Genomic DNA, 10,790 nt, shown 5'->3' on the forward strand with positions numbered 1-10,790 from the left:
GTGACGGCACGGAGGAGTGTTTCCTCGCTAAGCGACCTAATAAGACATTAACCAGCTCGCTGGTGTTTCCACACGACGCACCCGCATGGCAAGACGGCTCATGTACTCCTTTTTTCAGGCCCGGGATGAAAACAGCACTTAAGCGACCGCGGTAACCATGACAACCGTCCCAAGAGGGAAGCGGGAGGAGTGTGAGGGGAGCCTCACGCCGCTCGGTATACTGTGACTCCAAACAGCCCTAAAGCAACTCATCTAAATTCCAGAGTGGCCGTGGGATGAATGGAAAACAATCGCAGACAGTTCCACCTCCAACGTGATTTTGTCCATGACTTCCCGGCATCGCTATGGCAACATGGGGATGCCTTTATAGTTAGTTACACCACCGCAGTCTTGTGTGCAGAAATAAATACCACCCTGCAGACGGTGGGTGTCTTTATACAGATATCTCATGCCCGTGAACGCTCCAGCTGATCCCTGACTAAGCAGGCGCCTCTTTTTGCGACCACCTTCTTTTTTCTTTTTCTTTTTTTTTTTTCAAAGGGCCTCAGTCGTGTCCTGCTATCCCCAGAAACAATCATGGGAACATCTTGTTTTACTAACCCCTCTCATGTGGCGCGCTGGAGAAGTCGGAGCCTGAACAATACTGCTAATCGGTTCAAAAACACTGTTGGCAGCATGTGGAACTGTTAAAGCTCGTAATCATCTCCCCACAAAACGCTTTCTTTGTGTCTAAAGCCAACACTCACTGCTGCTGAAGTGCATTTCATCCATTATGCCGTCACCTTTTCCCGATGTAGAGGTTTTAAAGCCATTATATATGTTTATTTCCAGTCAACTCTGATGACAAAGCCTCTTCTCAAAGCCTAATTACAGATCATATAAATCTTTCTCACCGATTCCCAGAGGTTTGTAACACTGTGTTACTTGTACTGTGTACTTCTCACAGCCATAACTCCCTGAAAAATACCAATAAAATTGGGAAATGCAGCTTTGCATTTCCATAAACTACAAAGTGTTTCACAGACAGACAGTCATGCATCGCTCACTCTACAGGGAGGGTGTCAAACCCAGTTTAGTTCAGAGGTCACATAACGAGTGGACCGAGCTGGACGGGTGTCCTAATAACATCTAAATGTAAACTTTAAAGTTTATCTATGTTGCGGCGCAGAGTGTACGAATGAAAGAATTACTCACGTGAATGACAACCATCTCAAAATAAAACCTTGTGGTGGAAAATACTATGAAATATCCCCCAAAAAATACTTCTATAGCTGTGGCATTATCTATGTTTTTACAAACCCAACCTGACGACGTGGCAGTGACGTGATAGAAACGAGATCGCCATCTCTCATGTCGGCATCACTGATATCTGACGTCTCAGTCTGCTACGCTTGAGACTTTTGTTAAAAATAAAATTAACATTTTCTTTGACATTTTCACCGTTTGCTTCTTCATTGAACTTCTGGTGTCTTTCTGGTCCACGGGCCTTTTGTTTGACACTCCTGATCTCCAGCCATAAAATCTAAATAATTCCAATCATAATAGAGTTGAAAACTATACATTTGTCTTTAGTCTACAAAGTGTTTGTGTTAATTCTTTAGAGGGCTCTCTTTATATCTCTGCCTTTTTTTTGTAAAAATGTTAACTGCAGTATTTATTTATTGTTTTTGGGTGGAACACTACAGAACTAGGATTTACGGGTCACATTGTTCATGTGTTTTTAAATAGACACTATATTCAAGCTCCAGATGATCAATCTTGATTTTATGAATTAACTGGATTGGAAACTATTAGATGTACCTGTGACGAGGGAGACGTGCAGGACCAAACAGGGTTCCTAGTGTTTTCCATTCATCCTCTCCAGATGTAGACTGAGACTCGATCCAAGTTAGACTGTTATTGAAGGCAGGGTCGATCGTGTGCAGCTCGTCTGTCCATCACAGGGACAAGCACAGGGAGATCAAACTCATATAATGGGACTAAGTGGACATGTCCCTCATATTTTAAATGATTACAAATTGTAGAAATCCTCCCGCCCTGTGGTTTGGTGCAGATAATTGTTATCATGCACTTTCTGTACTGTAGCTGGAAGAACTCTCTGTCTGTCTCCACTGGTCCCGCAGTACACGGCCGGGTGTTATGATGGTCGTTTTCCAGTGAATCACTGTGTAATTAGATGTGCTTGACCTCAACTTCACCTTCCTTCAAACAGCAGATGGACCACGGAGCCACAAGCGCTTCCATCGAACCCAAAGAGAGAGAGAACAGAGCCACCAGAGCCAATTACTGCTGTTCATTAGATTGAGGATATTACGACATGGATAGAATCCCAGCGGGCCTGCTTGTGCATCCAGAACAGAAGCTGATCAGATTAACACTTATAGCAGCAAACAGAAGGGGATCTATTTCTGGTCTCCTCATTAGGAGGCCATCAGGGGGTTTTGTTCCTCTTCATTTTTAACCTTGGACTGTTTTTCTTTTTCCTTCAAGGCGACTCAACACTTTGAACAAGTGTGCTTCTATGAAACTTGACGTGAATCTTCCAAAGAAGAAAGTAAGTGTTACTTCTTTCAGGCTTACAAATGATAAAACACATGAAGGCAGATTTAAATCATTTCCAAGCGAGGTAGAGATTTTTACAATCTACAATCAATTTACATATCTTTTGTTCTGCACTCATGTCTTCGTGCCGTGTTTTAAAAAAAATTAAATAAAAAAGACACAAACATGTTTGTCATTTGGAAAATTAAAAAAAGAAAGTGAAGACAAAAGTCACAGCCATTGTATTTTCTCAGCAGACTTGCCTTAAGTTCTTCCTGCAAACACTCAAATATAGCCCAGCCATGTCCTGTTAACCTACATTCTGCGTTATTTAAGATCGCACCATTGTTGTATTCATGTCTATTATTACTTGTAATTTGTTCTCGCATTGGAATGTGGCCTGCTGGCACATATTAATGATTTCTTTCCTTCCTTCGTCTATTTATAGAGACGTCTTCAGCTCTAAGGGGACATTTTCTCTTATTTTCACTGCTGGCTGATTGCATAACGTTATGAATTCAGAGCAAATGCATTCTGCAGGTTGTCCCTCTTACTGTACTCTGTGGTAAACATGCTGTGTTGTGTTATTTATGTTGCACCCAATAATTCAGCTGAAAACAGATAAATGGTTTGTGGAGTAAAAAAAACAAAAGTTCCTGGTTGTTTTTGTCACTCAATTGTCTGCGAATAGCATTTTTATGATATTTTCTCTTTTCTTTGTCATAAATCTGTCAGTTTGAAGACTTGGATTTCAAAGCTTAGGCTTATTTAAGTTGTATGTCGCCGTTGATTCCTTACCAGCCCATCATAAGACACCTTTGTCAGCCTCATTGCTCACAGTCAATTCAATCCTTTCAGTGCAATTTCATTCAAATAGCCCCAATAACAACACGGTCATCTTAACGCACTTTAACAGAGAAAAACTATTCCTGTTAGAGATGATCGAGGAAAAGAAAAACTGAAATTTTAACAGATTCAGACTCGGACTGAGATCCTCTCCTGTTCCGGTTGGGGTTGGAGGATAACAACAAACAAATGGACCTCGGACAGGAAGTTAATGCATTCGCTGCAGACTTGATGGCAGCACGAGGCTCGGATCACAAACGTCCCGTTCCACTATCAGAGATTCATTATATACGTTATGTTGGCCGCAGGTGTTCATTTGTGAGTTTTTCTCTCGCTGTGTTTTTCCTGTGATGGACTTTCCATCGGTCCATTGTTCACTCTACTGAAAGGTACAGTGAACAATGGATGGTTCAATGTGCTATAATTATCATTATTCAGGTGGATAAAGTCGAACAAAGTATAGAGTGTAATTGATGTGACTTGTCTTTCCACAGAGTGAAGACTCTGATGAAGAAGACCTGTTTGCCATCAGTGACAAATGGACCTTTGAGTGGAGCAGCCGGCGTTGGTCCCGATTACAAGACATCGACTGTCTGCTGGGGAACCACCGTGAGGCTCATGGCTCCAGGGAGCCTCTGAGAGCCACCACCAGCAGCGAGAGCGTTCTGACGGACCTGAGTGAGCCGGAGGTCTCCTCCCTGCACAGTGAGAGCAGCGGAGGCAGCGGCCACAAAACCCTCGCCGAGGACTCGGACTGCTCGCATCGAACCTGCTCGGACTCTGCAGCAATGCCAGACTCCACGTCTCTGACCATGCCTCACATCCCCAAAGAATTCTCTCAGTATGGCTCCCTGCCGGGGAAGCACGGCAAGACGAGCCGGATCCGTGCCAAAGACTTCCTGAAGCGCATGGAGACCCTGAGCTCCAGAGGAACTCTGGGAAGGAGCCGGAAGATGTTGGTCATCGGCTCTCCGGTGCTGCAGCAGGAGGCTCGGGCGCTGAAGACGCTGCGCTGTGTGGAGATCATAAACGGAGACGGAGGGACTCCAGAGCCGCCGTCCAGCAAAGTCCAGCTTTCGCAGTGCAGCAGCGAAGGGAGCAGCCACTCCGGTGGCAGCACCGTCAGCACGCCCAGCATGAAAGAGCGCAAACCCCACCGAGCCGACCACAAGCGCAGCGGCATGTATTTAGAGGACGTAGACATCTTTTCCAGCACTCAGATGAATAATGTTGCAGAACAAAACCGCAGAAATGAGTTCTGCTCTTATGAAGACCTGGTGGTCCACATTCCCAAAGACCACAAGCCTGGAACGTTCCCCAAAGCGCTCTCGATAGAGAGCCTGTCCCCAACCAATGGAGCCTCCATCAACTGGCACACTGGCAGCATGCACCTGGACTCCCCCATCATTTCCTGCTCAAAGGAAAGCCGGCCCGCCACTCAGTGCTGCTCCAGAGGAAGCCGCGTCAGCGTGTACGACAACGTTCCCGGGTCACATCTGTACGCCAGCACGGGAGACCTGATCGACCTGGAGAAGGAAGACCTGTTCCCCCACCTGGACGATATCCTGCTGCACGTCAACGGCCTGCAGCAGATCGTGGACCACTGGTCGAAAAACGTGTTACCTGGAGGAGAGGCCCTGGAGCAGGTGGACGGAGAGAAGGAAGCCAACGTGGGCCTGCAGTCGTCCAGCCAGATCACGCTGGACTTTGAGGGAAATTCTGTTACGGAGAGCCAGACCACGCCAAGCGATGGAGACCGAGACAGAGTTTCGCTGGCTGAGACCGAATGCACCAGACTCAGGGAACGGAGGGACTCCGGCGTCGGCGCTTCGCTCACAAGGCCCAACAGGTGAGGAGCTGAATTCCATCACCAGCTACTTGAGATTAAAAAGAAATCTTCATCCTAACTGTCTGTTTTAGGTTACGATGGCCCAGCTTTCAGATATCCAATCGCCTCAGTCACTCAGTGGCATCCCTGCAGATCACAAACCAGTCAGCAGGACAGCTCAGTTTGTTACAGAAATTTTCTTTGCTGCGGCTCACTGCCGTCATGGAGAAGTACTCCATGTCTAACAAACATGGCTGGACCTGGTAAGTCGTATTAATAATCTGCTTCCGGGTCTCCAGTTTAGCCCCTCTAGCTCGTTTCCAAAAAGGCTCTGCTCTCGTCTGTCTCAGGTCTGTGCCAAAGTTTATGAAGAGAATGAAGGTACCAGACTACAAGGATAAGAATGTGTTTGGAGTTCCGCTCATTGTTCACGTGCAGCGTTCAGGACAGCCGTTACCCCTCGGCCTGCAGCAGGCGCTGCGGTACCTGAGGAGCCAGTGTCTGGACCAGGTCAGTTCCACCTGATGGTGATCAATAGCAGATTGATTTCCTCTGAACGGTGTGTGATTGGAAATTTCGATCTGACATTTGGTCGCTGTGTTTTCCGTCCAGGTGGGACTCTTTCGCAAGTCAGGCGTGAAGTCTCGAATCCAAGCTCTGAGGCAGATGAACGAAAGTTCTCCCGACAATGTGAACTACGAGGACCAGTCTGCGTACGACGTGGCCGACATGGTGAAGCAGTTCTTCAGGGATTTACCCGAGCCGCTGCTCACCAGCAAGCTGGGGGAGACCTTCCTCCACATCTACCAGTGTAAGTACAAACACATCACACCTCTTCTTCTTCTGTCGTTACGAATCCTTCACAGACGTTGTCGTCTTTCGCGTGTCCAGTTGTGCCAAAGGAGCAGAGGCTGCAGGCGGTGCAGGCGGCCATCATGTTGATGTCGGATGAGAACCGAGAGGTGCTGCAGACGCTGCTCTGCTTCCTCAGCGATGTCACTTCCTCTGTGGAGGAGAACCAGATGACGCCCATGAACATCGCCGTGTGTCTGGCCCCGTCCCTCTTCCACCTCAACATACTGAAGAAGGACAATCTGTCCCCAAGGTAGTTTAGAGAGCCGCAGCCACACTGGCTACTGCTTCCTGCTTTAAAAAGTAATGACACGTTAACTCTCCGATAATGCTCAGACTCCTTCTCTGTGGAAATGAGGAAAACACAACTGTGCTGAAGCCCTGCGACTGTGCATTCACACCACAGCCATAGTGAACAGTTCTTCTGCACATGTGCGAGTCGATAACGTTTCCTCCACACTGTATGTGTGTGTGCGTGCGTGCGTGCGTGTGCGTGTGTGTGGTTTTATTACAGAAACAAACAATAGCACCCACTAGTGGTCCAACATGATAACTACATTGTTTTCAGTGTTTCTGCCATTTCCATGTAAAATCACATCGTTTCCATAATTTTTCTGAGAAAAACAAACAAACAAACAAACAAAACCAATTTTCTCTTGAAACGTGTAAACGGAGCCTAAAGAGGAACTTAAAATGTTCTGCAGAGTTCCCTCAGGCCTCGGGGGGTTTGCGATAGATTACTCTCCTTTTTGGGGTCACTTTTAAAAGGATATGGCGCTCTCTTTAGAGCGGAACGTTTTATGAGCTCATGCTGTGTACAAACAAAGCAAAGCGCTTTAATTTACCGTGTTGAAATTGTTGCTCAGGGGATCAAAGGCGGCGCCTGCAGAGAGGAAGAGGGGCTTCTTCTAGAGGGGCTGCTGATCTGACAACTCTGCTGCCCTAATAAGCTTCTCTCCCCCCCCCCCCCCCCCCCCGATCTCCAGGGCCATGCAGAAGAAGTATTCCACTGGCAGGCCGGACCAGAAGGATCTGAACGAGAACTTAGCGGCAACACAAGGACTCGCTCATATGATCATCGAGTGCAATCGCCTCTTTGAGGTACCAAAAAAAAAAAAAAAAAAACACAAAACGAATTTGAATCCTGAATGAAACATGCAATCTGTTAATGTTTGCTCGGGGTCTTACCACGTCTGTTCATCCACCCGGCAGATCCCTCATGAGATGGTTACTCAATCACGTAACTCGTATGTCGAGGCTGACATGCACGCACCGACAATTCACGAGCTGTGCAAGCAGCTGGAGGAGGACGACGGAACGTACCAAACGCACATGGAGGGGAGGCTTCAGAACCTGCTGAGGGAGGCCAGGGAAAAGTCCAAATACTGGGTGTCGTGCAGCAGCGCCGACAACACGGAGCTCTGCTACAAGAAGGTCTGTGGATATACGGGTCACTGTGAAAACAAAGGAATATCATGGAGAAGTCCATTTCTTCTTGACTTAAGTGTGTTTTAGAAATCCTCCAACGACAATATTAAAAGTTTTTCTTCCATCAAGCTTTTATTTAACCAGATGAATCCTTCTGGGAATAATGATCTATTTTTTTTTAAAGGAGGACGAGCGGCTCAATTGAAATTCCCTTGATAAAACAGTAAATATGATCGTAGGAAGGACAGGTTTCACTTTCCCCCCGCTTGGGTTGCTGCATTAATGCAGTGTGTCATAGAGACAATCAGCTGTTGGAGCTGCTGATGGAAATCCAGGCTGATTTGAAGCTCATCTGTATTTGGTGGTCTGCCGTCTCTCAATGTGTTCTTGGCCACGTCTCCTAAATTTGCTGCGAGGATCAGAGTCAGGCGAGCTGCATACCGAACTCCGTCATCAATAACGGGGTCAGAGAAGCAGTCCTGTGGAGTTCTGCTGTCACAGTCTAGTCACCGCTGGTGCTTCTGCACATTTCCCTTCCACACTTTACTCTTAAATGGATGTCGGTAGATGTATTGCTTTCAGGAAGTGACCTCACTCTGTGTGTGGAGGACGTTAATGATGCTCAGCTCTCAGGTCTGCTGTGTTTTTCTTGATTGTGGACAGAAGCAGGAAGAAAGATCCAGAGGGATTTATCTGAAACTGCACACGTACCAAACAAATCAGCGTTTAACGTCACTGTTCAGGGAGAATCGGGCAAGAATAAGATAAAAGAAGAGCAGATTATCTTGGTTATTGCAGCTCAACCTTAAATAGAAGATTTGACGTTATTGGCAGCTTTTTGAAAACTTTTTAAAAAGACTTTTGAAACCCAACATGAGCTCCACTATACTGGCCTTTCTAAATCTTTTAGATTTTATACGTCTCTCACTCGATCTCTTAACATTTTCTGCATCTTTGAGTGCCAACGTCACGCAACGTCATGGTACGACTCAGAAAGTGATGAAGTCGACGTAGGATATATATATATATATAAGATATAAGGTATATAAGGTATAAGATAAGAATTCAGCCTGTCATGTGCTCTTGGATTATGATTAGTGGTGCAGTAATAGTGCTGAACGCGTCAGAAAAATACACTGAAGATTCATAACCAAACTGAGAGCCGCAACTCCAGGATGTTTGCACGTTCGGTATTCTGGGAACTTTAAAGCAGAAGTGGTTAAAAGAAGCGGCAGCAGTTACCAAACATACAGAATGAAGTGTTAATGAGTTAGAAGATGATGTTTAGCTATAGGCCACCATAGTTTTCCGTGATATATTTGTTTATAAACCTTCCGACAGCGAATCCTTGCAGCTTCAGTTGACGTCTGCTGTTTTGTCCGGACTCTCGTGTCCCTCCAGGTGGGGGACGGAAACCCCCTGAGGCGATGGAGAGTGAGCGTGGAGGTGGAGGCGCCGCCGTCCGTGGTGTTGAACCGCGTGCTGCGAGAGCGCCACCTGTGGGACATGGACCTGCTGCAGTGGAAAGTGTGCGAGACTCTGGACAAGCAGACGGAGGTGTTTCAGTACGTCCTCAACCGCATGCCCCCCCATCCCAGCAGGGACTTTGTCGTCCTCAGGTCAGTAGAAAGTTGTCGGCGAACACGAGGCGACGGGTTTTATTTGAGCTCCAGTCTCAGTGTCTCTGTTTCCTCCAGGTCGTGGAGGACGGACCTGCCGAAAGGAGCCTGCTCCCTGGTGTCTGTCTCCATAGAGCACCTGGACGGTCCTCCCATCGGGGGGGTCCGGGCCATTGTCCTGGAGTCCAACTACCTGCTGGAGCCCTGCGGCTCAGGAAAGTCCAGACTCACTCACATCTGCAGAGTGGACTTGAAGTACGTCCTGCGTTCCAACTTCTCTCGCTTGAATACATTGAAACTCTCAGATATTTTCTCTTTGTCTTGTGACGGTCTGTTAAAAAGAGCTTTTTGTCTCCAGGGGCAGGACTCCAGACTGGTACAGCAAAGCCTTCGGCCACCTCTGTGCTGCAGAAGCTGCACGAATCCGAAACTCCTTCCAGCCTCTGATCACGGACGGTCCAGAGACGAAGATCTGAAAGCGTCTGAGCGATTTCCAACGGGCAGAGACGGGAACCCCCCTAACTGAAGCACAGCTTGTCTGGAAATATTGTTACGCTCCTCTGTACTTGCACAATGACACAAGAGGACGTCTTATAGGTGTCGAACATAATTATCCGACGGGAAATTAATCATCCTGCCAATGTCTTCTGACATTTTAATGACCTTTGTGTTGCTAAACCTCTATGTTAAAGTTATTATCTTTATTATTAATAATAATAATAATAATGGATTATTGTTACTTCACTCTACAATGTCTAGGACATTCGAGCTCTTAAATGCTTCTGGGAAGCATGTGTGTTATTCTCTTCAGATTCAAAGCTATAATTATTAAGACGTACACTCAGTGTCTGTATATATTCCTGTGAATATACTGTAAATGCAAACCCTGTATATAGTGTAAATATGTGAAATGATAAATAATTTGTATGTTGATTTCCTATATATTGATTGTTTCCCGGTGTCCACCCTCTTGTAACACATGTGGTACAAAAGTGTAAGCTGGTTTTACGTGTCCTCAGTATTGTCCCTTTTGAAATGAGTGTAATTTTATTAAAAACCTCCAAGCTGGTTGTGAAAAGGAGCGACTTAAGGTTTGACTTGATCATGCCTGCTTTAGGGTACTGTCAGGTACAAAATGCATCATTTTATAAATAAAAAAAAAAAGAAAGAATGAAAACTGTATCGGCCTTTAATCTCCTCAGACGTGGTTAACACTTCGGATTATCTCGGGTCTTTGGGTGGAGCTCCCATGTCCTCTCTGGGTGCTCCGGTTTAATCCCACACTTCTTAGAATATGGAGAATCCTTTACGGGGCAAGACACCATATTTAGCAACTTCCTTCTTCCTTCTAAGCTAAAAATTGTCTCTTGAAAACGCTGAGCACATGATGTGTAAAATAGTGCGACACGTTGGGAGACGCCAAGAGCTTCGAGAAGTAATGACGGCTTCTGCTTTAAACTTCCCAGCAAAGCAAAATGGTACTAATGTGATTAAGAGGGGCTTTCCAATGGAAAGTACTATTAGAAAATAAATTCATACACCTAGTGCATCACAAAGAGCTTTTTTTTTTGGGGGGGGGGGGGATAAGACAAATCGTTATTCTTCAGTAGTTTTCTGCTCTAAATTGTAAAATTAGTGCTTTTGGTCCTTTTTACACCTTGAGACTGATTTTGATT

At 46.0% G+C, this 10,790-nt stretch overlaps 1 protein-coding gene across 3 annotated transcripts in view; it reads left to right on the forward strand.

Moving 5' to 3' along the window:
- Positions 1-10,310, forward strand: part of stard13b (StAR related lipid transfer domain containing 13b) — a gene marked incomplete at its 5' end in the record, with an annotated part of 37,586 nt that extends 27,276 nt beyond the window's left edge. For all 3 annotated transcript variants that reach the window (XM_080459656.1, XM_080459655.1, XM_080459657.1), the window contains 11 exons: positions 2,491-2,554; positions 3,882-5,236; positions 5,308-5,478; positions 5,566-5,725; positions 5,828-6,026; positions 6,107-6,320; positions 7,054-7,168; positions 7,280-7,501; positions 8,897-9,114; positions 9,193-9,369; positions 9,473-10,310. In XM_080459656.1, the coding sequence (XP_080315782.1) occupies positions 2,491-2,554; positions 3,882-5,236; positions 5,308-5,478; positions 5,566-5,725; positions 5,828-6,026; positions 6,107-6,320; positions 7,054-7,168; positions 7,280-7,501; positions 8,897-9,114; positions 9,193-9,369; positions 9,473-9,590 (3,013 nt within the window). In that variant the 3' untranslated portion in view covers positions 9,591-10,310. The remainder of the gene's footprint in view (positions 1-2,490; positions 2,555-3,881; positions 5,237-5,307; positions 5,479-5,565; positions 5,726-5,827; positions 6,027-6,106; positions 6,321-7,053; positions 7,169-7,279; positions 7,502-8,896; positions 9,115-9,192; positions 9,370-9,472) is intronic.
- Between the last annotated feature and the right edge of the window lie 480 nt (positions 10,311-10,790).

Source organism: Lipophrys pholis (assembly GCF_963383615.2).
Source record: "Lipophrys pholis genome assembly, chromosome: 3".
NCBI lineage: Eukaryota > Metazoa > Chordata > Actinopteri > Blenniiformes > Blenniidae > Lipophrys > Lipophrys pholis.